The sequence below is a fragment of the Rana temporaria genome, chromosome 1, assembly GCF_905171775.1.
Source record: "Rana temporaria chromosome 1, aRanTem1.1, whole genome shotgun sequence".
In the NCBI taxonomy this organism is placed as follows: Eukaryota; Metazoa; Chordata; class Amphibia; order Anura; family Ranidae; genus Rana; species Rana temporaria.
The window spans coordinates 354181958-354207731 of NC_053489.1; the positions used below are offsets into that span (position 1 = coordinate 354181958).

Consider the following 25774-nt stretch of genomic DNA (forward strand, 5'->3'; position numbering starts at 1 on the left):
GCTGTGACCGTCCATGGACTGAGAGAAAAGGATTTTACGATGAGTACATAAAATCCTATTTTCTCTTATCGTCCATGGACGGACACAGCTCCTTAAATCTTGACAAGTGGGACGTCCCCAAGCAGTGTCAAAAAACAAGGGGTGGGAAATATATCAGTAAAACCAATTTTAACTTCACCCCAAAACAAGCAGAGCTCCTCAACGGAGGAGGTGCAACTTTAAACAGCTGCCTGCAAAAACTAGCGGCCGAAAGAAGCATCAGAAGATGCACTCACAGTGATCATGTAAGTTCTGGAAAAAGTGTGAACGGACGAGCAAGACGCCACCTCGCACACCTGTAAGTCCGACGCATAATGTCGAAAAAAAAAAAAAGGAAGCACCAATTGCCCTGGCTGAAAGTGCCGTGACCGGAAAGGGGGGGCCGCCCCTTAAGAGCATGGGGCTGTATGACAGCCTGCCTGGTCCACCGAGAAATGGTGGTCGACGAGCCCTTTTGTGGACCAGACACCGACACAAAGGAGAGGCAGATCTACGAAACGGAGCCGTAGCAGGCTGGTACAATCACAAAGCGCGTACCACGCCTAAAGTATGAAAGGCAACCTCTGTAGGATGTGCCGGCTGAGGACAGAAGGATGGAAGAACAATGTCCGTATTCCGGCGAAAGGCCGAAACCACCTTCGGAATAAGGGAAGGCCGTGGGTGCACCACCACCTAATCTTATGGAGGATCAAGCATGGCGGCTTGCAAGACAAGACCGCCAACTCAGAAACCCCTCTAACATAGGTAAAGGCCACTAAAAGGTCCACTTTCTGAGATAGTGTCAAGAGAAAATCTCTCTGATGCTTCCAAAAGGAAGGTTCCTGAAGAACCGAGAGCACCGAGAGTCAAAACTCATGGGGGAAGAGATGGGCCAAAAGGGGAAAGTATATGACAAACCCCCAGCACAAAAAAGGTACCCACCAGGGAACGGGCCGCAAAAAGGCCACTGAAAGAACACAGCCAAGGCTGAAATCTTCCCCCAAACGGTGCTTTAAGCAATGTTTAGATCCACTCCAAGCTGTAAAAACAGCAGGACCCTGGACACCGAGTACATCCGTTGACGTCACTCCATCTTTTCGCACCAAGAGATGTAGGCCTGCCAGGTGCAACGGTAGATTCCCCCGGAAGAAGACTACCGTGCCCTCAGCATTGTTGAGATGACTGAGTCGGACAGACCCCAGTGTCTTAAAGTCTGGCTTCCAATAGCCATGTTGAGCAAGTCAGTGACTGTACAACAGGAGGAAGTATGGGACCTCGAGGCAGAGGGACCTCCCGCCCTGGTAACCGTCAGGCGGCCGAGGCCAATCTGGAGCGATTAGAATCATCGGGATCTCCTCGGCTTCCACTCTGTGGAGCAGCCGAGGAAGCAACTACAATGGAGGAACGGCAAAAAGTCGCCGATACAGACTCCACAGGACCACCAGCGCGACTGACGCGTCTGTACCAGATCACTAGACCTGGCCACTAACTTTGACACCCTTGCAGTGGAGACGAGCGGCCAGGAGATCCATGCCCTGTGAGGCTCACCTCCTGCAAGGGAGCCGAAACACCCCAAGCACAAAGACCAGTCACCCTGGTCCAGCATCTGGCGACTCCAGTAGTCCGCCTGCCCGTTTACCTGAAGGTAGACCGAAGCCACGGCTGTGGCGTTGTCCGGCTGAAACCAGATCGGACGACCACGAGGAGAAGCATAGCCTGATCGCCTAAAATAGTAAGACAATGAACGGTAGACAGGGTCCACAGCACCTGGTATTCCCAAGCGGTCTCCCACCGACCCTGGGTAGCTACCCAGACCAGACGAGAGGGAGAAGAAACAACTTCCCGGACCGAAGAGTCAGGGATCTTCGTCACCAAGTCAGAGAGACTCTGACTAGGTGGCGCACCGGAATCTGATGATTTCAGAGACAAGAGATTTTTACCACCTGGACAGTATTTCCCCTGGAAAACTCGAGTGTGGAACTGGGCATACAGTACCGCCTCGAAGGAGGCTACCCACAGGCCCCGGACCAGCAGGTGCCCGGAGAGAAGACCGATTGCGTGATGCCAATACCTTCACCGCAGACTGAAGAGTCTGCAATTTCTCCAAGGGAAGAAGGACCTTCGCCACCAAGGAGTCCGGATCAACCCTAGATACTCCAACGCTGAGTCGGAACCTAGCATGCGCAGGATTTGAACCCTGGGTTGCACACATGAAAGGCGGGCTTGCTGCCACTGAGCTACACCTTCAGGTCTAAATGTTTAACACCCACCCGAATCTTCGGAGGGTCTGAATGGGAATAACACAACCACTAGGTCTGAGACAGAAGCTACTCTCAGAAGAAAGAAGCAAAGCCTTGCTGTCCCAACAAAGTTAGGATAAGTGCGAGCTCCTAGCTGAAAACCTATGGTGCTGACGCCAGATCAAAAGGGAGGGCCACAGGCTGACAGAGACCCTCTCTCATCATGAAGCACAGAAAGAACACTGTGACATGCGCAAAACGGGACATGCATGTATGCGTCCCTGATGTCCGAGGACGCCAGGACGTTCCCCAGATGGAGCGCAGCTACCACCAAACTAATGGATCCCATGCGGAACTACCCGACGTTCACAAAGGTATTCAGGGCCTGAGGCCCATAGAAAACCCCAAACCTCTCGTCCTGCAGGAAAGGTAAAATGATGCCGCAGCTTAGCAAGTCCCACACTGCCCAAGGGCCTGGAGAGGAAGACACGAGGAAAAAACTTTGTTCTGTGGATAGGAGGAAACCCTATCTAGTACTCTGAAGAGACCACCTCGGAGAGCAGGGAGGTTTCACCGAATTGTGAACCTGCAAGCCGCCCCCACCTAGAGACAGGGAGGGAAGGCTACATACATTGGCAGGATTTGGGTCCCGGCGTGATCGGCTTACGCACCCAGGGACAGATTAGTCCCCCAGCTGGGCCTTTGATTGCCTGGGAGGGTTGCCCATAAATAATACACACACAAAGTGTGTATGTATATTATGTAGGTGTATGTACACATGCCCTTGGAGGAAACGGGAGTACCCGGAGGAAACCCACGCAGACACAGGGAGCAACAATGCAAGCTCCAGGCAGATTGGTGTCAGTGTCCGGATTCGAACCAATGACTCTCTTTCTGCCAAGTAATGGAGTTAACCACTACACCACCGTGTGTATAAAACCATTCTGAAACAGAAGCCCTGGATAACAAGGGCGCAGCATTTAATGAAGCATCACAGGCCTAAATAAGGTCCTGGACCAGCTGGTTCGCTAGTCTAATAACTTTGGGGGGGAGTCGACGCTCCTCCACTGTCTGGTGCAAAATTCTCACTCCGTGAGTGACTGAGACCCCAGAGTAGCGGCCACAATAGGCTGCAAGTCAGACCCCAGCATGGTAAACATGAAAAGGGTCAATATTTCGGATCTGCTATCAGTCAGATCCATACAAGCGGGGCCTCCCGCAATAGGGAGAGTGGTCACCTATACATGACACCCAGAGGGTCCACCACTGGAGAAGAAGCCCACCTCTTGAAAGGGCTCTCCTCAAAGGGGCCCTGAACTGCCCGGCGGTGAGGGACTACAAAAGCCCTCAGCGGCTTTTCTTATTTTGCATCTAAGAAATTATCAAAGAAGGACACAGAAGGAAAAACCTACACAGAGCGGTCTGAATTGTGAACCAAAAAAGACCGAGCCCTCGGCGGAAACCCAGCTGCACTATCCAGTTTAAGGGAGTCCCTTACAGCAGTGAGAAGCGCACCCATAAATGCCTTAACCTGCACCGACCCAGGTATCTGGTCCGTGGCTCCATAACAGAGCATTCCCAGCGGATAACGGGGGAGGGGGCACTCTTAACCCCCGCAGTTTGCCCCCACCCTGGCACAAAATTGTCCAGGACCAACAATAAAGCCTCTGTGGGAATCTCAGGTGCTTACACCTGCTGCCATCACCAGCATGTTGGGAAAGGACCCAAATACTGATTCCATAGATTAATAACATTAACATAGTGTCTATAACATGTAGGTGCATGCATCACCTGTCCTTACAAATAAACTGAAGCTCCTAGGGCCTTATTGAGGGCATCCCACCCACTTTCTGCGCTGCCCAGGGGTACCCAGGGGACTCACCTCAGGAGGAGCACTGCCCAGCGCTGCAGACCGCTCTCAATACACCGCGTGTGGAGAGGAAAAGCACCGTGAAGAACTGCAGAGTCTGAAGGGACCTGTATGCGCCATAGTATACAGCACTAGGGGTCAGGACTGCACAAAGATGGCCGCCGAGCATTCAGAACGCAGACCCAGGAAAATGGCCGACCACAATGTAAGCTGCGCCATTGCGCGGCTACGACAAAATGTCCGCCAATGGGAGTTTTCAATGTAATTGAAAACCTTTAAAAAAATGGCGCCAGCATCGGCCAAATGGCGGCAAAGCGCCGCATTTAAACAGGAAAAGCCTCCTAGGGCTTATACAGTGAAAACCCGTTACAGGAAAGTACCCAGTACAAAAAGACAAAAACACCAGATAACACAGCCCCCTCAGGAAGCCCCCCCCCCCCTCCCGTACAGCGGCTTTAGTAATGCAGCAGAGGGAAGGAGCAGGGAAGGGAGGAGAATATGACCCCTGAACGCCAGGAATGCCCAGCCTTACCAAACCACCGAAGCGGGAGGGACTGTACTTACCCGTCCGAGCGAGGACCCGCTGACGCATTCCTGAAAGAACTACAACCGCAATGGAGGTAGCTGTCGGCCCGGTCCACTGTGAGTGAGACAAGACCACAGCCCAGTCATATGCGGACCTCGGAGCACAGGTCACCGGCCACCCCAGGAGTCATGGGGTATGGCGTGGCAGACCCAGCCTCCTTGCAAAGGTGTGCCCACACTCGCTGGTCGGACTGAGTAGACTACAAGGATCTATATTATACAGCCTGTCTCTCAGCCGACAGTTGAAAGAAAATTCTTCAAGAAAAAGTAAAATAAAATAAAATTTCTCCTCAGGGCGCTGGGCCCAAAGGGAGCCATACGTCCATCTCCTTTGCTAGGCAGAACGAAACTGAGGCTGCATTCTGCAGTGAGGAGGGTTATGTCTGGAGGGACCGCCCCCTGGGCGGGGGCTGTTCAACTCTGTTAATGTAACATGTATTTAATTATCTAACATGTTTCTGCCTAGTCCTCTCCTGTAAACAGGGAACATAACCCACTTGTCACGATTTAAGGAGCTGTGTCCGTCCATGGACGATAAGAAAAAAGTGATTTTTTACGTCATTAAAAACGGTCGTATGTACACGGCATTAGACTCAGAAAGCACTAGACAAAGCATCAGCAAGACAGCCAGGGAACTAACATGGGCAAGCAGGCTGCACCTAAAAACACCCCTCAGTCAAAACATTCCCCAAAGACAACCAATAAATTATTATTATTAATATACAGGGTTTATATAGTGCCAACAGTTTGTACAGCACTTTACAACATGGGGGCAAACAATACAGTTGCAACACAATTCAATACAGGAGGGATCAGAGGGCCCTGCTCGTTAGAACTTACAGTCTAGAAGAATAACAAAAAACTCCAGACTTTATTGTGGAAAGATATGTCCGCAAGTCATCGTCCCCCCCCCCCCCCCGAACCTGGGGGGTGACCTACCACAAACAAGTGCTTGCGATGGGGGGAGGGTGGGTTGCTCCTGTTCCATGATGATCCAATAAGGAACACACCAGGGCTGCAGCCCTTTATATAACGTGCCCCACACCAACTGGCAAGTTCCACTCAATCCGATTGGACACAATTTTACCTATACAGTAAGGTGTGTGAAATTTAAAGAGACAGTGCACAATCTTATGAACCCTAACTTCACTGCAAGTAAATGCCATAGCTAGCCATATGTAAGGAAAAAAGGGGGTTGGGGGTTTAGCCGCATGTCAATGCAAGTGTGCTCAAATAAATTGAGCCCACTTGAGCATTCTCAAACAAGAGGTTAGCAATGCCAGTGGCTGGAAAGCATTGGAAGTCACACAGCCAGTCAATTAGCGTTTTCAAAAGAAGGCCAACAAATGTAGTACCAATACATTTCTCAGGACAAGTTCTCTTTTAAAGCAAGTTCCTAATACTATTTTATTTTCACACCTAAAAAATACATTTAATTATTTTCTACACCAAGAAAAAGGCCCGGGGAAAAACGTATGTTTTCCATTTTAGGTCTATTCCTGCAGTGAATAAATGGGCAGCTTGTTGCTAGTATACTAACAAAATTATACTAGAACTCAAAATCAAATGGTCCTTCTGGAAACTTAAAAAAGCTTATCCACTAACATGAAACCTTCTTATTAACTGGTGGTTTAAAGATATTTGCAAGTTTTCCAGTGCTCAAGAAAATGCCCAAGGAAAAAACAATTACGTAATATGTGATTTTTAAGTCCAAACTACCTCAAGAGTGAGGCCTCGTACACATGACAGAGTTTCTCGGCAGAATTCACAGAGAAACTCGGTCAAAACCCGGATTCTGCCGAGAAACTCTGTCGTCTGTACACTTTTGGCTCGATGGAGCCGCCGAGGAGCTCGTCGAGAAAATAGAGAACATGTTCTCTATTTTCTCGTTGTTCTATGGGAGAAGGCGGCCCGCCGAGCTCCTCGGCGGCTTCATCCCAGAACTCGACGAGGAACTCGACGTGTTTGGCACGTCGAGTTCCTCGGCCGTGTGTACGGGGCCTGACAGGACTTATTAAAGGGCAGACTCTGCTGACCAGTATAATTACCTCTGATTGTAAGTAGTAAGTAGAAAGATGCGCCGTCGTATCTATGCGTGCCATTATGGGAGCTAGATACGCCTGAATTATAGCTTCCTCCGACGTAAGTGTTAGTACGCCGTCGTATCTAGGGTGCATATTTACGCTGGCCGCTAGGGGCGCTTCCGTAGATTTACGCGTAGAATATGTAAATGACCTACATACGTCGATTCACGAACGTACTTGCGCCCGCTACGCCGCTTACGTAAGGCTTCCGTCCGGCGTAATGTTACCCCTGCTATATGAGGCGCAGCCAATGTTAAAGTATGGACGTCGGAACAGCCGTCAAATTTTACGCCGTTTACGTAAGTGGTACGTGAATGGGGCTGTGTGTAGGTTACATTCACGTCAAAAGCATTGAGCCAACGTATCTTATGGAGTATATGCAACGTGACTGAGCATGCGCGCGCATGCGCCGTTCGTTCGTGAAAACATTTACATGGAGTCACGGCTAATTTGTATACAACACGCCCACTACCTTACACATTTAAATTAGGCGGGTTTACGCCTGCCTATTTACACTACGCCAGCGCAACGTACGGCGCCAGATCTTGCAGAATACCGTTCAGGGCTCCCTGATTTACGCCGGCGTAGTGCATATGAGATGCGCTACGCCGGCCAAAAGGTACGCCAAGCTACGTGAATCTAGCTCTATGTATTTATGCAATTGCAAACATTGATTGTAGTAATGCTCTACCACAGTGGCCAATATGCAGCCTTGTGAACCGTGCCTTCCAGTCTTTTACATCAAGCTGAATTGTAGTCGTGTTCAGTACTCTGAGCTACTGAATATCACATTGTTTTCAGGCTGTCCAAACACAAGGAATGTTAATACACTGACCATGCAAAAATACTAAGCAGCCTTTGAGTGATGACATTATCTGAGGACAACAGTACAGCGTGCCAAATCAGAATTTACAAAATTATAATATCCAGCAGCAGAGCATTTAAGAAAAAAAAAAAGAAAACAAAACAAGACCCTATGACATTTTAAAATAATTATTATATAGATAAATTCAGAGTTGGTCCATGTAAGGTCATTTTTCTACTTTCTTGGTTTGTTTATTTACTAAAGACCCAAACTGTTGCTGCTACTGTTTTACATAATTTTTGCATCCGATAATTGCATTTTGTTTTATTTACAGTTAAAGCGGTATTAAACACAAAAAGAAAAATGCAGTATATAGCAGCTAATCAATCCTTAAATGTGGGGCTGCATTACCCCTGTAGTATCAAAGTAAATACTGAAAATTAGCAAGCATGCAGTGGTAATTAATTTACCTTTAACTCTGAGCCAGAGCAAAGGGCTCTGCTTCTCTGTTGTGACCCAAAGTACAGTAGTAGGCCCTTTAACATTTTGGAAGTGATACTAAAATGAAGTTGTGCACTGCAGTGTTTCAAGCTCAGAATCACCCACAAAGAAGCAAGGGTATAATAAGCAGCCATGTTCATTGCGAATATGCATGTTTAGTTCAATACAAATCAATACAGAATCTGCCTGCTTCGTCCTGGAAGTGCTAGCAGAGAAGAGCGAGAACAGCAGAGATTTCAAATCCCCAGACAACGGGAGAAGCTGCAGGGGTGCTAAGAGCTCAAAAGCCCTGGGGGTAAGTACAGTGTGTGCCAAGGCAGGGGTGTCTGCTGTTAGTTCACCTTTACATTATTGCATTAAGGGGAAAAACTTCTGTGCTGCAGCTGCCCCCCCCCCCCCCACCTCTTTTCTTACCTGAACCCGATCGTTCCAGCGACGGGGACAAGCCCAGCAGCTCCACCTGCTGTCTCAGGTCCTCATTGGAAATATTGATAGCAGCAGGAGCCATTAGCTCCCGCTGCTGTTGATCAAATCCAGTGAAACGAGATACAGGGACGGGGCTGAGTCCTGCTGTTTGCGTAAGACTCCATTCACAAATATGCAAATTGGATTTATTTTGAACTGTAAAAGATTCACATGACATGTGAATAAAACCAGCATTCTATAGAAAGCTGGTTCACATATATATGGTGCAGTAGCAGTGCAAATTCGCTGCAAATTTAAAGAGTTCTGTGTGTTTTCTGAGCACTGAATCGCACATCTGATCAGTTTTGAACACAAATTTGATTGGGAAAAAATAACTGTGTGGGAGTCCTTCCCCAAGACAATACGAGAGCCTTAGCTGTGGTGTGGATTTTAAGGGGAACCCCATGCCAAAAATTTTTTTAAAATGGCATGGGGTCAATAAAAAAAATTGCGTGGAGTCCCCCAAAATGTATACTTGATCCTTATCCGAGCATGCAGCCCCAGGAAGAGGGTGGGATGAGTGAGTGCCCCCCTCCTGAACCAAACCAGACCACATGCCTTCAATATAGGGAATGCTTTGGGGTAGGGGAGCTCTGAAACCATTCACCCTGTCCATACCTACTACCTAATTTTATTCACAATCCCTGGTCTGGCCTGCCTTTGCTGCCAATAAAAGACAGCGTGATTCCTAAATACTGCAAACGATAATATGCCGGCACTGCCTCAACATACATAAAGTGGACACTTTTCTAGCCTGCATGAATACATTATTGATATGTTACAATATACAGCTCTGGCTTTTTTATCATTTAACAGCAATTTTTGAGCTCCTGTGAGGGAACTTTGCCTTATGTCATCTGTTTGTCTGCTGGAGGCAGGAAGAAACATTTTCTTAGTCTGCTCTTTCTTAAACTGCAACACTGCAACTTTGTAGCAAGTCCCAAGGTAAGAGGTTGCAGCAGGGGGTTGATTTGTGTTATACCTTTGTGAACACAGCCAAGAACCACACAGGCACAAGGATTAAAGTGGTAGTAACCCACAGACTTAAAAACAAAAATAATTCCCTGCAAAGCAATGGCATAATGTAATAGTATGCATCGCATACTAGCCCTTCAAAAATACTTACCTTAGAACAAAGCACAGTGGAATGCAGTCACCGCTGACAGTGCTTTCATTTTCCCCTGGTCTTCCTTCCGGGTTCCCTGGTTCTTGATGTGTAAATGGCTGAGCCATGATGACAGAACTCCAGCGCATGCACATGGGAGTCACAGTTTATGGCACAGAGCTCATGTGACATTGACATCACCAGCTGAATCCAGTGTGAATATCTCCTAAACACTGCAAATTTAGGAGATATTTACTTACCTACAGGTAAGCCTTATTGTAGGTACCGTACAAGTTCAAAAACTGAGTTAACAACCGCTTTTACGTAGGGTTGTCCCGATACCAATACTTGTACTCGGGCAAATGCTCAGATGCTTCCCCCGATACCTGGGCAGTCAGGGTGATCAGTGCGGTGGGGGAGTTACAAGCACCGATCACCCTGTATAGATTTCAAAGTCTGACTGTCGTTTCTCCGCTCCCCCCGCGCGGCTTTCAGCTGCTTTAGTGAAATCAGCGGTGATTGGTGCTTGTAACTCTCCCACACACAATCACTGCTGACTGTCCCTGTATCCTCCTCCAGCCTCCCTCCGTTCTGCTGCTGTCCCCCTCCATGCTGATGTCCCCCTCCGTTCTCTTCTGTGCCCCTCCATGCTGCTGTCACCCTCTGTTCTCCTCTGTGTCCTTCTCCGTGCTTCTGTCACCCTCTGTTATCCTCAATGTCCCCCTCCATTCTCCCCAGTGTCCCCCTCCATGCTGCTGTTCCCCTCTCTTCTCCTCTTTGTCCCCTCCATGCTGCTGTCTCCCTCCATGTCCCCCTCCATGCTGCTGTCCCCCTCCGTTTCCCCCTCCGTACTAGTGTCCCCCTCCATTCTCTTCCTCCACCCCCTCAATCTGTCAGGATGGAGAGCGGAGGTAAGAGCCGGTAAATCCAGCTCCTTACTGTTCGGAATGTACAGAGTCAGTGATCACTGACTCTGTCCATTCACATAACTGAAACATCGTAAACAGTGTTTACAGTGTTTCAGTTTATGAATGGAGTGGAGCCGCTGTCTTCTCTCCATTCATTTTCAGTGCAGCTGAGGCTGCTGAGAAAGGGACTGGGGAATCTATGGGCCAGATTCACATAGCCCGGGCGCAGCTTAACGTAACCGATTTAGGTTACACCGCTGCAAATTTTCTGTCTAAGTGCCTGATCCACAAAGCACTTACCTGGAAATTTGCGGCGGTGTATCCTAAATCCGTCCGGCGCAAGGCAGGCCAATTCAAATGGGGCGGGTACAATTTAAATTAGGCGCGCTCCCGCGCCAGACGTACTGCGCATGCTCCCGACGCAAATTTCCTGACGTGCTTTGCGTGAAATTACGTCACGCCGACGTTTTGTGAATCACGACGTGAAAAAAAGACTTGCGCCAGGAAAAAAAAATAATTTTAAAAAAAATTCAAAAGCGACGCGGGAAAGACGGGTATACTTTTACATAGTGTAGTAAGTTTACACTTTGTAAAAGGTGCCCTATCTTTGCGACGGCAAACTAACACTTGCGGCGACGTAACGACGGGAAAAGGTTTCGTGGATCGCCGTAACTGCTAATTTGCATACCCGACGTTGGTTTACGCCGCGAACAACCCCCAGCGGCGGCCGCGGTACTGCATCCTAAGATCCGACAGTGTAAAACTATTACACCTGTCGGATCTTAGGGATATCTATGCGTAACTGATTCTATGAATCAGTCGCATAGATAGAAACAGGGATACGACGGCGTATCAGCAGATACGCCGTCATATCCTTTTTGTGAATCTGGGCCATTGTCCCTAGTACCTTTCCCTGTCTCAAAGGGGAGATGTCAGGGATCTGTTAAGACCCCTGATATCTCACAAAAGCCCCCCAACAGGGCTGATAAAATAATAATTACAATAAATAATGAAAAATAATTGTAAAAAAAAAGAAAAAAAAAAACACACCCCCTTAAAAAAAAAGCATTGTAAAAAAAAAGAAAAAACTGACACATGTGCCACTGTCACATGAGATTGAAAAAAAAGTATCGGTAATCGGTATCGGTGAGTAGTAAAAAAATGGTATCTGGACAACCCCACTTTTAAGTGAAACTAAAGTAAAACTAAACCATATCCTTATTCTCCAAATATAATACATACACAGTCATTACTTAAAGTGATACTAAAGCTTAAAGGGTCACTAAAGGAAAAAAAAATGTTTTTGCTGAAATGACTGTTTACAGGGTATAGAGACATAATAGTTAACCGATTCCTTTTAAAAATGATTAAAAATAGATAAAAACCAATCATATAATGTACCTACAGTTTAGTTTCGTTTTTGCTGTTGTTTCCTGGTTCTCTGATGTACAGAGCCAGAGACCCAATAGAGGGCAGTGAAGGTTTTGCAAAACGAAACTGGATTGGTGCTCGTTGATTAGTCACCACAGTGAGAAATCTCCCAGTACTGTGGTGATAAGGAAACAGACAACCAGGAAGTGTCCAGAACAGAGAGGAATTACAGCAATATCAAAGAAAAAACGAGCAATGAGGACATGAAACCAGGACTGCAGTAAGGTAAAGGAAGCTATTTAGCTAAAAAAAAAAATTCCTTTAGTGACCCTTTAAATCATTTTTTTTTAAAACAAACATGTCATACTTACCTCCACTATTGAGCAAGTTTTTCACAGAATGGCCCCGATCCTCGTCTTCTGGGGTCCCTCGGCCGCTGTCTCTGCTCCTCCCCGCTTCTGATAACACCCTCTGGGAAGCGCTCTCCCAAAGGGGGTTACCTTGCAGGCGCGCTCCCGTGTCCTGCATTTGGCGTCCATAGCCGTCGACTACAAGAGTCAGCTCCACCCCATTATCATTGGAGTTGATTGACAGCAGCGCGAGCCAATGGCTGCGGTGCTATCAATCTATTCAATGAAGAGCCAAGAAGACCGGGCCGAGATCAAGAGCGTTCGACGTGGGAATTTCAAGGGCTCAGGTAAGTAAACCGGGGGGCTGGTTATCATCAGATGTTTTTTTCATCTTAATGCATAGGATGCATTAAGGTGAAAAAACATGAACCTTTACAACCCCTTTAATAACGCTGTGATCTTACGGATACATAGTTACATAGCTAGTCTGGTTAAAAAAAGACAAAGTCCATCCAGTTCAACCAATAAAACAACTGTGTTTTTCTGCTTCCTTGAAACAGCCTCCTCCCAAACCTCTCCATTTTCCCTCACTTCGGATTGTAATGAGCAGTACACATTAGTTGCGGCCATGTACTGTACACTGTTCTATGCACACTACAAATTTCATAGTCCACAGTACCTAGTTCATCTCAATAGCCAGCAAGAAAGGGTGTCTATGTTCCTTCAAACAGTGGGAATATGGAGAACGAACGTAGCCATCCTAAAACAAGGATTCAGATCATGGCATCAAAAAAATAAAACATAAAAAAAGGACTCTTTGGAGGGTGTCAGCAATGTAAGGTATTTTTTTTAAACCAGTTTTTAAATCCCCATTCACACTTGAGCGATAATGCTCAAGATGAAGAATCTCATTATTCTCACTGGTCTGTTCACATCTGTCTGGCAAGTGCTATGTCACATAAAGTTACAAAAATTACATGATTTTCCTTTGGGGCAGAATCATGCGCTTTTTGGCCCCAAGTACTTTAACCGTTTCAGCCCCCTGTAAAAATTGACCCCCTTCCTGCATCGCTTTAACTGACAATTGAAGTACGACATTGTACCAAAAAAAAATGTAAGTCCTTTTTTCCCACAAATAGAACTTTCTTTTGGTGGTATTTGATCACCTACGCGGTTTTTATTTTTTGTGCGATAAACCAAAAAAGAGCGACAATTTTGAAAAAAAAAAAGCAATATTTTTGACTGTTTGCTATAATAAATATCCCCCAAAAATATCTAAAAAAAAAAAAAAAAAAATCTCAGTTTAGGCTGATATGTATTCTTCTACATATTATTGGTAAAAAAAAATCACAATAAGTTTATATTTATTGGTTTGCGCAAAAGTTATAGTGTCTACAAAATAGGGGATAGATTTATGGCATTTTTATTAGTATTTTTTTTACTAGTAACGGCGACGATCTGCGATTTTTTATCGCGACTGCAACATTATGGCGGATACATCGAACACTTTTGACACTATTTTGTGATCATTGTCATTTATACAGCGATCAGTGCTATAAAAATGCTTACTGTGTAAATGGCCATGGAAGAGAAGGGGTTAAACACTAGGGGCGATGAAGGGGTTAAGTGGGTCCTAGGGAGTGCATCTAACTATGGGGGGGGTGGGCTCCAAGTGACATGAGAGCGATCACTGCTCCCAATGACAGTGAACAGTAGATCTCTGTCCTGTCACTAGGCAGAGAAGGGAAAGGTCTCGTTTACATCTCCCCGTTCTGCCTCTCCGTGACATGATCGTGGGCCGCCAGCGATCGTGCGGCTTCTTAAAGGGGACGTACCTGTACGTCCATGTGCCCACCGCTGCCATTGTGCTGACGTATATCAGCATGCAGCGGTCGGCAAGTAAAGCATATGAAAACATGTTCACATGCTTTTTTTCAGGTGTTCCCATGTAACAATCTTTAGGACCCAAAACATTTGCTTCTACTCTTGTGCTGCAAGTCCCTCAGGCTATGCTCACAGTCAAGTGTGAAAGGGAGTTAACATGATCGTGTCATCTCTGAGCCAGCATCTCATTCCAAGAGGTAGATGATGACCTTGGTGACCATGAATGATGCCTAAACAAAAATGGTGCCCATTTTTGAAAGAAAAGTAGATGAAGGCATTGTAAGGTGGCATACTGTAATATTCTTGAGAGGAGATAAAAAAGTGGAAGTGCCACACATACAAATTACTTAGCCTGCATGCACTAAACATATAAATATACGTTGTCCTTCCTGTGTTTGAGTGTCTCGTGCCGAACTTGGGCTGTAGGTAGCGCTGTTGTCCATAGATGCTGTTATCGATTTCATGCTATTGGATTTTACTGGAGATTGTCATTGGAAATTGCAATAAAGGTGTAAAACGCAAGTACACTATCTGGAGCATCTTTCTTATTTATCCGAGTATGTGTGGAGATGACATGCAGCCCTGACCCAATCCAGGATGTGGAAAACGGCTATCTAAAACATCTTAAGGCTTGATGTTTTTTATTTCTGGTGAGGGAGACCCCCTAAGGGGAGCGTGACGCAGGGTTTGAGGATCTCTGGTGTGAGGTGCACTTCTACAAATTAACATTAGGGTCACCACTTGTGTATTTTGGACTGGTTATCACCATCTGTCATCCACCTTTCACATATGCTAAATTGTATGAAAGCTATTCATATTAATGACAGTAGCTCTGCTATAGTATTTATAGGTACGCATTTGGGTGCCTGTGGACATTTTAGTATTTATTTATACATATAAATATACCTGATACTAAGTCCACTTTAAAGACAAATATGCTTCTGTAAACCTACAGCCTAGCTTCCATTTGTTTAGGAATGGCTGCTGTCGTCTGAGAGTCTGAGTTTCCCAATCTAGCTGCTGAGCAATTAGTCAAGAATTCCCTGCAACTCAGAGGTTGTTATTTTGTTTAAACTCATAGTTCCACAATAAGAAATGTCCCATGTCAGTGGGAATAATAAATGCCCCTGCATCAGTGCTGTATCAATGGCCAGTAGGTGTAATGAATGCCCCAACATCAGTAGACAGTGTGAGTAATAATGTCCCTGCATCAGTGGTGGTCACTAGGAATATTACGGTAAATGCCCCTCTGTTAGAGGTCAGTGGTCTCAGAATCACATATAAAATTCTCCTTCATCACACATAAATTACTTTACACAGACATAACATTTTCCTTTTTTGCTGTTTTGAATGCACTGCCGCATTACAGATCTTTAGGCCCGTTTCACACTTGTGCTATTCCAAAGTCGCGCGATTTTGCAGCCGCGATTTTGACAAGACAGTCATGCAACTGTGGATCCGACTTTGCCCTAGGACTTGAAGTACGACTTCAATGACCAGGGACGCGACTTTGAGCCCCCAGATCCCGGGCCCCCACCCTATGTGAATGAGTGGGGGTACACCTATAAAGTCCCATCCTCTCTATTTTGTACTTTCTATGGAAAATATGAACGTTAACCTGTGATGTTTCCAGTTTCCAGCTTGATGTTGCTGCAGCACACACTATTTCTGAGCTGGGTCCAGGAACGAATGCAATGGGAATATTAGCATTACCCCCATAGCAAACTGTTTGTGTTGGGGACACACAAAGAAGAGGAGGAGCCAAGATCACTGGCGGGGGACCCAAAAAGAGGAGGATCAGGGTGTGCAACACCATTACACAGAGCAGGTGAGTATAACATGTTTGTCCAATCCAAAAATGGATTACCTTGGAACTAGGAATATTTTTTCCTTATGATAAGGCCAGTACTAGGGTGTCTGTTCTCTCATGCATGTTCATGCCACATCATTTCTAAGGCCCCTTTCACACTGGGGCGGGAGGTGCAGTGGCGGCATAGCGCCGCTATTTTTAGTTTGAATTGCGGCGTGCGGTTTTAACCCCCACTAGCGGCCATAAAAGGGTTAATACCGCCGGCAATTCACCTCTGCAGAAGCACATTGCCGGCGGTATAGCCGCGGTTTCCCATTGCTTTCAATGGGAAGGAGCGGTAGACACATCGCTCCTCTCACTGCTCCAAAGATGCTGGTAGCAGGACTTTTAGAGCGGTCCTGCTAGCCCTCTGGGCTTTCACACTGGAGAAACAGCAGCCGTTGTTTATGGTCGGTTTGCAGGCGCTATTTTTAGCACAATAGCGCCTGCAAACCGCCCCAGTGTGAAAGGGGCCTAATGAAAGATCCATCTCATATCTAGGCTAACCTTAAACTAACCACACATATTACAATCAGATTGTACAATCTGGTTTAAAATTAGAATTGGCTCTGCGTATAATGGTCTGCAGCATTGGGTATAAATAGGGGGGTAGATCCTCGTACAACGGCGCATTAATGCGCCGGGCGTAGCGTATCTAAGATACACTACGTCGCTGTAACTTACTTTGTTTTGCTTTGAATCCTCAACGAATTTGCGCCGTAAGTTACCGCGGCGTAGTGTATCTCTTGTGGCGTAAGGGCGCGGAATTCAAATGGATGTAATGGGGGCGTGTTTTTTTTTAACTGCGCATGCGCTGTCCCTGGGGGTATCCCAGTGAGCATGCTCGAAATTTAACCGGAACAAGCCAATGCTTACGACGGTGACGTCATTCTACGCAAATTCCTATTCGCGAACGACTTACGCAAACGACGTAAAAAATTCAAAACTGTACGCAGGAACGACGGCCATACTTAACATTGAGTACGCCACCATATAGCAGCTTTAACTATACTATTCGTGAATCGCCGTAAATAGCTAATTTGCATACTCGACGTGGATTTCGACGGGAACGCCACCTAGCGGCCGCCGGAAAAATGCATCTAAGATCCGACGGCGTACTAAGACGTATGCCTGTCGGTTCATACCCAGATGCCGTCGTATCTTGTTTTGTGGATACAAAACAAAGATACGACGCGGGAAATTTAAAATTACGCCGGTGTATCAGTAGATACGCCAGCGTAATCCTTTTGTGGATCTACCCCAGAGTGTTTAGATTGGCCCTTGCACTACACAGATGTACAGTGGGGATCGAAAGTTTGGGCACCCCAGGTAAAAATTTGTATTAATGTGCATAACGAAGCCAAGGAAAGATGGAAAAATCTCCAAAAGGCATCAAATTACAGATTAGACATTCTTATAATATGTCAAAAAAAAGTTAGATTTTATTTCCATCATTTACACTTTCAAAATTACAGAAAACAAAAAAATGGCAGTCATCAGGAACAGTGGAAGTTAAAGCAAGATCTGGAAGACCAAGAAAAATATCAGACAGAACAGCTCGCAGGATTGTGAGAAAAGCAATTCAAAACCCACGTTTGACTGCACGATCCCTCCAGAAAGATCTGGCAGACACTGGAGTTGTGGTACACTATTCCACTATAAAGAGATACTTGTACAAATATGGTCTACATGGAAGAGTCATCAGAAGAAAACCTCTTCTACGTCCTAACCACAAAAATCAGCGTTTGAACTTTGCAAATGAACATATAGACAAGCCTGATGAATTTTGGAAACAAGTTCTGTGGACCGGTGAGGTTAAAATAGAACTTTTTGGCGGGAATGAGCAAAGGTACGTTTGGAGAAGAAAGGGCACAGAATTTAATGAAAAGAACCTCTGTACAACTGTTAAGCATGGGGGTGGATCAATCATGCTTTGGGGTTGTATTGCAGCCAATGGCACAGGGAACATTTCACGAGTAGAAGGAAAAATGGATTCAATAAATATTCAGCAAATTTTGGATGGTAACTTGATGCTATCTGTGAAAAAGCTGAAGTTAAAGAGAGGATGGCTTCTACAAATGGATAATGATCCTAAACACACCTCAAAATCCACGGGGGATTACATCAAGAGGCGTAAACTGAAGGTTTTGCCATGGCCTTCACAATCTCCTGACCTCAACATAATTGAAAATCTATGGATAGACCTTAAAAGAGCAGTGCGTGACAGACAGCCCAGATATCTCAAAGAACTGGAAGACTTTTGTAAGGAAGAATGGGCAAAGATACCTCAAACAAGAATTGAAAGACTCTTGGCTGGCTACAAAAAGCATTTACAAGCTGTGATACTTGCCAAAGGGGGCAGTACAAGATATTAACTCTGCAGGGTGCCCAAACTTTTGCAGACGCCATTTTTTTGTTTTCTGTCATTTTGAAAGTGTAAATGATGGAAATAAAATTAACTTTTTTTGACATATAAGAATGTCTAATCTGTAATTTGATGCCTTTTGGAGATTTTTCCATCTTTCCTTGGCTTCGTTATGCACATCAATACAAATTTTTACCTGGGGTGCCCAAACTTTCGGTCTCCACTGTAAGTTAATAAAAAGCAGATTGTACAAAATTGTACAGACTGTGGCCAGCTTTAAACAGTGTTACATTTCATCTTCTAATAATATACATTGTACCATACTACAGAAATACCATAGCACTGTGTGATATTACTCATCCCTGGATGTTAGCATATTTTCTGCAGATCACATCTCTGTGTGATTTATCTTCCAGCACTATGCCAGAAGTTATTTCACATAACTGTTATTAAAGTTACATGCGTAGAGGAGTTAGAATGGTAGGAATGTAATAATGTCTGTTGTTGATAGAACCAGTAACATAAACGTTGGTAAATTAAAGATAAAAGGAAGACTATGGCTTAAAGCGGAGCTCCACCCTATAGTGGAACTTCCGCTTATCGGAACCCTCCCCCCCTCCGGTGTCACATTTGACACTTTTCAGGGGGGAGGGGGGTGCAGATACCTGTCAAAGACAGGTATCTACACCCACTTTTGGGAGTGCTCTCTGCGAGGACTCTGCGTGGAGTACGTTACTTCCTGCCCCTGCCCGCTGTGTTCTGGGAAACACTTGGCTCCCAGAACACAACAGGGACCAGTCAGGACGGCGCTGCGCGACTTGCGCTGTAGGGAATCGGGCAGTGAAGCCGGAGCGCTTCACTTCCTGATTCCCTTACCGAGGATGGCGGTGGGGGCAGCAGAGTGACGAGCGATCGCTTGTCCCCTGCTACCGACGTCGCTGGACTCCAGGACAGGTAAGTGCCCTAATATTAAAAGTCAGCAGCTGCAGTATCTGAAAACATTATGATTAGTACAAATACTGTGAATTCATTTGGCAGCACCCTCTTTTCAATATGTAGCACTATCATGCAAAATATATTCTGTATGTACATAAACAACTACATCCCGATATGTATTAAACTCATAAACACAAAATTTATTAGATTGCATTCCTTAGAAGTGGTGACTGCATCATGGACTTGACTAACGGTTTAAAGTTGAACTTTTTTTCATTCAACCAGCAAGTTGAATGAAAAAAATAAAAGCTGATTCCCCCATTTAATGTGGATTGGGGAATGCTTCTCACTCAGCTATTATATTCTGACAGCAGGTAAACCTCCGTGCCATCATAATACAAACATCAGTGATGCTGGTGGCACCGATCATTCGCCAAAAACCCGGCATAGTTTGTACACAAGTTGATTGATAGGTTTACAACCAGCCTGCCCCCATACATGGATCAAAATTCAGGGACCAATTAAATTTCGATTTATGTATGGCCAGCTTTTGACTCAGTTTTGATCAGATTTAATTGGCCAGGGTAAGAAATAGGGTTGCACCGATACATGCAAATGCACCAATACCTGAAAAAATACCGTTGCTGTGCGTTTGAGCCCATACAAAATGAATGGGTACAAATCACAAAAAAAATGATTGTGATTTGAACAGGAATGCGGTGCAGCTCCTGTCCGAATCACATGTGTGAACCCAGGCTTGTCATAGTGACTTCAGCATGGGTTCACACAGGAGCGGTGTTTAAATCCTGTTCAAATCGCATGCAAATCTTTGCAGTGGCATTTGAGTCCATTCCTTTTGTATCAGCAAGTACTTGACTAAGTATCAGTACTCGTACTCGCCGGTAAAAAAACAGTATCGGTGCAGTCCTAGCCATATAAACATAGAAAAGTGACGGCAGAAAAAGACTGAGTAGTCCATCGGTTCTGCCCATTTTATTTTTTTCGTTAACTTTTTTGTCTGAGTATAGATCTATGTTTGTCCCAAGCATGTTTAACCACTTGGGATCCGCGCTATGGACAAAAGACGTCCACAGCGCGGCTCTCAAGTGCCGAGTGGACATCTTTGGACGTCCTCTTGTTGACATTGCCGTGCTTTCCGCTGGGGGCGCGCGGCGGGGAAACAACGTGCCCAGCGCATCGCTGGGAAGCCGATGCGTGTGCCTGGCGGCAGCAATGTCCGCCAGGTACCCGCGATCGGCGGTGACAGCAGGGACGTGGATCTCTGTGTGTAAACACAGAGCTCCACGTCCTGTCAGGGAGAGAGGAGACCGATCTGTGTCCCTTGTACATAGGGACACAGCATCAGTCACCTCCCCCAGTCAGTCCCCTTCCCCCACACAATTAGAACACACCCAGGATACACATTTAACCCCTTCCTCACCCCCTAGTGTTAACCCCTTCACCACCAGTCACATTTATACAGTAATTAGTGCATATTTATAGCACTGATCGCTGTATAAATGTGAATGGTCCCAAAATTGTGTCAAAAGTGTCCGATACGTCCGCCGTAATATCGCAGGTCTGCCAAAAAAAAAATCTAGATCGCCGCCATTACTAGTAAAAAAAATCATAAATCTATCCCCTATTTTGTAGGCGCTATAACTTTTGCGCAAACCAATCAATTACGCTTATTGCGATTTTTTTTAACAAAAATATGTAGAAGAATACATATCGGTCTAAACCAAGGGAATTTTTTTTTTTTTAATTGTGATATTATTATAATAAAAAGTAAAAAATAGTGTTTTTTTTTCAAATTTTCTGTCTTTTTATGTTTATAGCGCAAAAAATAAAAATCACAGAGATGATCAAATACCACCAAAATAAAGCTCTCTTTGTGGGAAAAAAATGATAAAAATATAATTTGGGTACAGTGTTGTATGACCGCGCAATTGTCATTCAAAATGCGTCAGTGCTGAAAGCTGAAAATTGGTCTGGGCACAAAGGGGGTTTAAGTGCCCAGTAATGAAGTGGTTAAAGACATTAAGGCTCCATTCACATCTAGGCGGACAAAATCGCGGCGTTTTGTCGCCGCAAATCGCGGTACAAATAGCGGCGTTTTGTACCGCCGGTATTGTCTGCCTAGATGTGCCCCGGATTGACCCCCCTCTATGGAGATGCTTCCCATCTCCTAGCCGAACGCCGAAAGACGCCTTTTTTCAGGCGTCCGGCGTGGAGATGTGAACCATCTCCATAGAGGGAAATGTGTTTCCAGCCCTCTGGCGGCAGCGGCGTAGCGCTACAGGCGTAAAAACGCCTAGATGTGAATGCGGGCTTAGGCTTAATGTACACGGGACATTTTACCACCTCTCCTGAACGATTCAACTTGAGTCAGTAACCGATGCTTAAAAATGTCAGTTTTGCCATGTTTACATGCCTCGCTTGCGTTTAGAAGCCTGTTTTTTTCCCAAATAGTAAAAAATGTAAAATGCCTGTAAACGACACGCAGCTAAACATGAGTTAGCGCATTTACAAGCGGTTACAGGCATATGCCGTTTCAAATGGCTTTGAACATCAGTCCTGAACACATTTTTTTGCTTTCCAAAAAATGCTTCTAAACTCAACTGCCTAGAAATGACTATAAATGACCCTGTGTACATGTACTGATAAGATAACATAGAGGAGAGTTCAGGGGCAGCTGAAAAAAATGCCCAACTGCTCCTAAACATCCGTTTACCAGCAGCAGTGTACATGAGGCCTCAGTGTTGACTGCCCCACTAACTCTGCTGGAAGTTTATTCCAAGCATTAACTACCCTTTCAGTAAAGTGATGGAAACGTGACGACTGAGCCCAGATTCACGCTGAGCCCAAATTCACACAATTTCATTCCCGCATGTCAGTCCAACTTCGGCGGGGCGATTTCAGGGACATCCGTGTGGGTTGCTGAACAGACGTCTAGACAAATCACACCCCGAAGTCGCCAAAAGTACTACAGAAACACATTTTGGGAATGTCGCACTGATTCGGGCGGTGCCATTGACGGCAATTGCCGCCGTTTTGGCATGCGATTTGACATGCCAAATCGCTCCAATGTGAACCAGGGTTTAAGATGGTCATTTATGATGGTATCCTATCCATAGAAATCCACTTCCTCTGTGTGTGGCATATCAATCAATTATAGATCGGTTATACCCTTTAGAAAACGATCGATCAGATAAAATCAATCGATGATTTCTTGAAGTATGTATGGTAAAGTGCACTAGATTTCATTTTCATTGAGTTTAATAGCACTTTGAAAGTGTCTGATGTCCCTGTTATGTAATAAGCCCAGCCTGTCCTGCCCCATGAAGGATATGGAGTAGAAGAGGTGATGAGGGGCTGTTCCATGACAGAAGAATGTGGACTTCTCTCCCACCTCCATGTCCCTGCACATTTCTCCCTCCATCATTTCGCCTAACACAAGATAATAAATGAAAGGAAGTTTGCACGACTTACGGATTGTTGTGCGCAATGGAGCAGCTGCAGAGGAGCCCCAGAATCCACAGAAGAGTCATGTTGGGGAGCAGAGTCCACACGCAGTGTCCCTGCAGGGGTGACCGTCTTTCTGTACAAGCACAGGAGGGTGGAGAGCGGGGGGGAGTGTGCCCTGCGGGTGTGTACTCCGCTCTCCCCCCCTACTTAGTTTAACCCTTGTTCTGACTTGTCCTGGAAATAATTCCTCCTCCTCCTCAGGAGCCCATCACCTCTGCACGCTGCTTCTGCTCTCAGGCTCCGTCTGGTGACTTGTAGAAATGAGCCAGATGTAGGCTGATGGGAGGGCGACTGTGACCAGCCAAGCCCCGAACTAGGGCGGGCTGGGCATGTGAGGAGGAGAGAGAGAGGGCTTGGCTCTATAAATCACCACAACACAGACCCTTTAAAGATCTATGGCAGGCTCCCATCTCCCTCCTCCCTACTGCCAGCTCAATGAATGACCTTAGAATGGGGGAGAGAGAGAGAGAGAGAGAGAAGAGGATGTGAAGAGCTAAGGGAATTCCCATTCATCCCCCCTCTCTTGTAGTCCTCTGAGCCAGGGTCTCCTTACTATCCCACAACACTCAGGAGTCTATCTATAGTCACAATAAAAATATATATATTCAATTCTACCTCAGTATTAAACCCAAAACAAACATTTATTTATCCACCTCAGCTTCCCAAACTATGTTATTTTCCACCAAAATATTTTCGTTGCAGTTCTTGGTACCGACATGTGGACTTTCCATGGCTCTCTGACTAAACTCCTTGTTCTTTAACCACTTTACCCCCCTTCATGACCAGGCCATTTTTTGTGATATGGCTTACTTTTAGACCCCTTTCACACTGAGGCAGTTTTCAGGTGGTTTTACGTTAAAAATAGAGCCTGTAAAGTGCCTGAAAACTGTCTCTCATGCCTCCTCAGTGTGAAAGCCTGAGTGTTTTCACACTGGGGCGGGACGAGAAAAAAAAGTCCCCCAAGCAGCATCTTTGGGACACTCCTACCCGCCCAGGCTCATTGGAATGAAAGGGCAGCGATTCGGAAGCACCTCAACATGGGCAGTTTTAACCCCTTCTTCAGCTGCTATCAGGGCGTTTTTATCCCCCCCCCCCCATAGCGGGCGAAGAAAGGGTTAAAACCGTCCATGCTGCGGCGCTTCGGAAACGCTTTACGGTAAAACTAGAGGCGCTTTACCACTAACGGGCTCGTCGCCCCAGTGTGCAAGCAGCCTTAGATCCCTTTCACACTGAAGCACTGCTAAAACAGCTGGTGCTTTAGCGGCATGCTTTTTTTTTTTTTTAAGGTCACATGACAATGTGTCATTAACAAAAAAAAGGACCAGTTTTGCGGCGCTTTCAACGTGCTTTTTTTAAGGCGCTGCCCATTCATTTCAATGGGCAGTGGCGTTTTTGAAACGCTTTTTAAAGCAATCCAAACACGCCCCAAAGATGCTGCTTGAAGAAGGCTATAAACAAAAAATGACAGACAATTTAAAAAATATATATATGTTTTACTTTATGCTATAAACATATCCAATAATAAAAATATTTTTTTTTTCATCAGTTTAGGATGGAGGTCAGCAACCTTTAGATGGCGGACAGATCAGAATTTCCAACAACAATTTCTTGTTGTTGGAAAATTTGAGAACCAGCTCTTAAATTTTTGTTGTCGAAATTCCGACAGCAAATGTTTGATGGAACATACACACGGTCGGACTTTCCGACAAGCTCACATCGAACATTTGTTGTTGAAAATTTCCTACTGTGTGTGTGCGGCATAAGAGTGCTCCTCCGAATGGCGCAGTCTGAATCGGGGGAACGCTGACTTTGCGGCACTGCACCGATTCCCAAAAGTAGTTTCTGTACTACTTTTGGCGACTTCGGGTGCGATTTCAATAGACATCTGTGCATGAACCGCCCCTGAACTCGGACTGAAAGGCGGGAATGCAATTAAAATGTCAATCCTGCAGCAGTGTGAACCTGGGCTAAGGGCTTATTTACAAGCGCAGTAGGCACTGCTGCTCCTCTAAAAAGCGATCTGAGTGTGTTTGACAGGTGGGGAGGATGAGATATGTTGCCTCCTCACCACTTGATTTAAACCCATGATTGGCGTGCAATGCACGCAATTGTAGTACGGCAATTAGAGGTTTAAATCAGGTGTGAGGAGGTGACACTGTGCCCGCTGATCTTTGACTTCTCCCGTGTTCAGGTAGGTCTCCACCTTTTTAATATTGTCTACCCCTGGTTTAGGCCATTATGTATTCTGCTACATATTTTTGGTAAAAATAAAATATAAGCGTATATTGATTGGTTTGTGAAAAAGTTATAGCGTCTTATTATTATTATTTTTTTTTTTTTGGCTCCCGCTGTGTCCAAACACAGCGGTTTGCCAGGCGGCGCGGGTCCCTGAACCACTGCACAAAATCACGTACCTGTAGGTGATTTCGCGCAGGAGGGCCATCCTGGCGCAGTATATCTGCGCGGGGCGGTGCTTAACTATTGTCGTCGTTTATTAATTACAATGACAGTGCCTTTGTACACTCGCTTTTGTTACATTATAAAGTTTTATTGTTACTTAAAAACTGAATAAGGCTACATTCACACCTAAGTGCACTACAGTTAAAGTGGAGTTCCACCTAAAAATGGAACTTCCGCGTAATCCACACTCCTTCCCCCCTTACATGCCACATTTGGCATGCAATTTTTTTTTGGGGGGGGGGGGGAGAGGGACTTCCTGTCCCACTTCCTCCTTCCGCCAAGGGGCTGGTAAGGAAAATAGCTTAATCGCCTTATCGCAGCCCCTCCCTGTAGGCGAGCGCCTGTCCAATCGGACCGCGCCACGCTGCTCGCGCATTCGCGAGGGGGGGCGAGGAGCGGATCCCCGGCCGGCGCGTCGCTGAAACCGTGGAGCAGGTAAGTGTCTGGTTA

General features: G+C 45.7%; 1 protein-coding gene across 2 annotated transcripts in view; it reads right to left on the minus strand.

The window, feature by feature from the left end:
* Nucleotides 1-23159, minus strand: part of CPAMD8 (C3 and PZP like alpha-2-macroglobulin domain containing 8) — a 307162-nt gene extending 284003 nt beyond the window's left edge. For both annotated transcript variants that reach the window (XM_040321178.1, XM_040321172.1), the window contains exon 1: nt 22829-23159. In XM_040321178.1, the coding sequence (XP_040177112.1) occupies nt 22829-22887 (59 nt within the window). In that variant the 5' untranslated portion in view covers nt 22888-23159. The remainder of the gene's footprint in view (nt 1-22828) is intronic.
* Between the last annotated feature and the right edge of the window lie 2615 nt (nt 23160-25774).